This window comes from Pinus tabuliformis, chromosome 4_2 (assembly GCF_031772625.1).
Source record: "Pinus tabuliformis cultivar Carrire ecotype Pingquan chromosome 4_2, CPIR1, whole genome shotgun sequence".
Taxonomy (NCBI): Eukaryota; Viridiplantae; Streptophyta; class Pinopsida; order Pinales; family Pinaceae; genus Pinus; species Pinus tabuliformis.
In genome coordinates this window covers 650,554,753-650,557,783 of record NC_142304.1, presented here as the reverse complement: position 1 = coordinate 650,557,783, position 3,031 = coordinate 650,554,753, and the positions used below count along the sequence as shown (strand labels likewise).

The 3,031-nt window shown below is 42.2% G+C and overlaps 1 protein-coding gene across 1 annotated transcript; it reads left to right on the top strand.

Moving 5' to 3' along the window:
- Window positions 1-202: 202 nt before the first annotated feature.
- On the top strand, window positions 203-2,614 carry LOC149171066 (uncharacterized). Its single transcript, XM_089425828.1, has 3 exons — window positions 203-499; window positions 647-1,315; window positions 1,421-2,614. Exons 1-3 carry the CDS (start codon window positions 203-205, stop codon window positions 2,612-2,614), a joined length of 2,160 nt encoding a protein of 719 aa, XP_089281954.1.
- Window positions 2,615-3,031: the final 417 nt, after the last annotated feature.

Below are 3,031 nucleotides of genomic sequence, written 5' to 3'. Positions count from 1 at the left end.
GAAGGATGATCCAGAAAGTTTTGAAGACTTTAGACCAATTTCATTATGTAATTGCATTTACAAGATTATTTCAAAGGTTATTGCTCTCAGAATTGCACCAATCCTGTCTAGAAATATATCAATGGAACAATTTGGGTTCCTGGATGGAAGACAGATTCACTAAGCCATTGGTGTAGCCCAGGAGGTTATCCATAGTGTCAAAATGAAGAAAAAGAAGGGAGCTGTTCTCAAAATCGACCTATCCAAAGCTTATGATAGGATCAGCTGGCTCTATCTAAGGATGCTGCTAACACATGTGGGATTCAGCTATCCTTTTGTCAGCTGGATTATGGGATGCATCACAAATGTCAGCTTTGCAGTACTGGTCAATGGAGCAGCCTCCTCTTTCTTTAACAGCCAGAGAGGCCTCAGGCAAGGGTGTCCATTATCCCCTCTCCTGTTCCTCCTTGTGGCAGAAGGGCTAAGCCGACTAATACATAAATCCAGAAGAGAGGAGAAGGTAAAAGGTATCGATGTAGCAATCAATCTCTACATCACTCACCTTCTTTTCGTTGATGATATCCTGATTTTCACCAATGGTAATTGCAGTGAATTAAAGGAGTTAAAATGTATTTTTGATCTTTTTCTAAAAGCCACTGGAATGCAGATAAACTCTGGGAAATCCCAAGCTTGTGTTGCAGATTTTGAAAGAAGAGAAAGAAATAGAATGGCTAATCTATTTCCTTTCCCCATTCAACCTCTGGAAGCTCCCTTCAAATATCTGGGTTTTTGGTTAAAGCCTGCTGCATACAAGAAAGAGGATTGGAATTGGCTCATTGCAAAGATAGAATCCAGAATATCACACTGGAGCTTTAGATGGCTATCCAGAGCTGGCAGACTGACCCTTATTAAATCAGTCTTGTTAGCCATTCCAGTATACTGGGCCGCTCTGACATGGATTCCTAAAGGAGTGATGGAGAAAATCAGAAGAATCTGTTGCAGATTCCTATGGGCAGGATCAAAGGAATCCTCGGGTTTACCTTGGGTGGCTTGGGACAAAGTGGCCAGACCAAAAGAATGGGGAGGGTGGGGAATTAAAAGACTCCCTGAGTTCAGCATTTCATTAGCAGCAAAATCAGGATGGAGGCTAATAACTATGGAAAACCTGTGGACAAGGGTGGTGAAAAGGAAGTATATAGACCCAATCCCTCTGGAAGAATGGATCCGGAGTCAAGATAAGAAGGTAAAAAGTTCTTCAGCAATCTGGAAGGTCACGGTGGAAGCCTTTTCAGTGATCGAGCAAGGTTTAGCTTGGAAAGTGGGAGATGGAAGACAGGTCAGGATTGGCAGAGACCCCTGGGTTGGATGCAACGAAGCTTATGCTTTATCGCCAGGGCTTCTTAGACACCTTGATACTAAAGGTATTACATCATTAAATTAGGTGGAAAGAGCAGGACAGTCTACTATCTGGGGTCAGGCTTGGAAGGATGATGAAGAATTAGGGTTAAATGTTAGATGGAAGAACGAATGGGAGGGGTTCATCAAAGAACTACAACGATCCAATGTCAGGATAAAAGATGAACCTGACTGCTTGATGTGGGCACAAAGCAAATCTGGGGAGTATTCCCCAAAAGATGGATACTCATTTCTAATGGGAAAGAAAGGTTGGGGAGCACCGGAATGGTGGGCCAAAGATATATGGAAACTCAAATGCCCAGTCAAGTCTAGGCTCTTTCTCTGGTGCATTTTAAAAAGGAAGGTCCCAACATGGGAAACATTACAAGCCAGGTTTTTAGCTGGGCCAGGGCGATGCCCTTTATGCAAATCTGATGAGGAAACCATCAGTCATCTCTTCACAACCTGTGCTTTCTCAAGAAAGATATGGGAGGAGGTCACTGATTCGCTCAAGGTAAAGGCTCTGTGGGGGCATGACCCCTTGGATGCTGCTTGGAGGAAATGGTGGCAAACCTATCCGGAGGGGAACTTGAGGAACCTGCCCCTTATTTTCTGTTGGGGAGTTTGGCTTGCTAGAAACAAGAGTCTGTTCCAAGATAAGGACACACCTTCTTCCGTTATTGCCACTAATATCACAGCCATATACTCTGCCTTGCCTCCCCCTGAGGACAAAAAACCCAAATCAAAACAAAAACCTATCATTATACAGGAGGGCATTCCTTGTGGGTTCTTTGATGGGGCTTCCCAAAACAATAGGGCTGGGGCAGGCATGTGCATACACATTAATCCGGATCACATTCTAAAAGCTTCTGTTGGGCTGGGTACAGGCACAAATAACTATGCTGAATTATCGGCCTTACGATACCTTTTATGCTGGCTCCATCACGGAAACTTCAACTCTATTCAGACTTTTGGGGACTCACTAAATGTCATAAACTGGGTCAATGGAACTGCATCTTGTCAAAATCAGATTTTGAAGACACTTGTTGATGAAATTTCTATTCTGAAGACATACTTTAACAGGTTTTCGATTTGCCATATCTACAGGGACAGGAATGAGGAAGCAGATCAGCTATCTAAGGCTGGTCTACAACAGGATCCGGGCAGCTGGACAGTAGAAGAGACCAGACAGGGGCAGTCTTACATATCAGATCAGCCTCCATATGCTCAGCCTTTTTGATCACAGTTTTTACATCGTTTTTGACAGCACATTTCTCGGATATATATTCCTGTTTTATATTTTGTATATACTCTCCTTTATAGTTGTTTTTCTCCAGTTTTCAGCTACAGCAAACTGACTTTTAAAATATAATTTTTGTATATATTCACTTGGTTTTAGACTTATAATTTTTGTTGTAAGGGGTTGTTTTTCCTTCGTTGAAGGAGACCCCAGGTTTCCGTTTGTTGCTATGAGTTTTGACTTTACCTCCAGCCGGGAGGAAGACTATTACAGTTTCACAAAACAGCAGAAACAGCTCCATGATGTTGAGCAGTTTTCAGAATCATATGAGCCAGCAGTATGGCATATGACCAATTTGTATGTAAACTTTTTATAGTCTCTTAATAAAAAGTTTTGATTTTTTCCTCGGAAAAAATA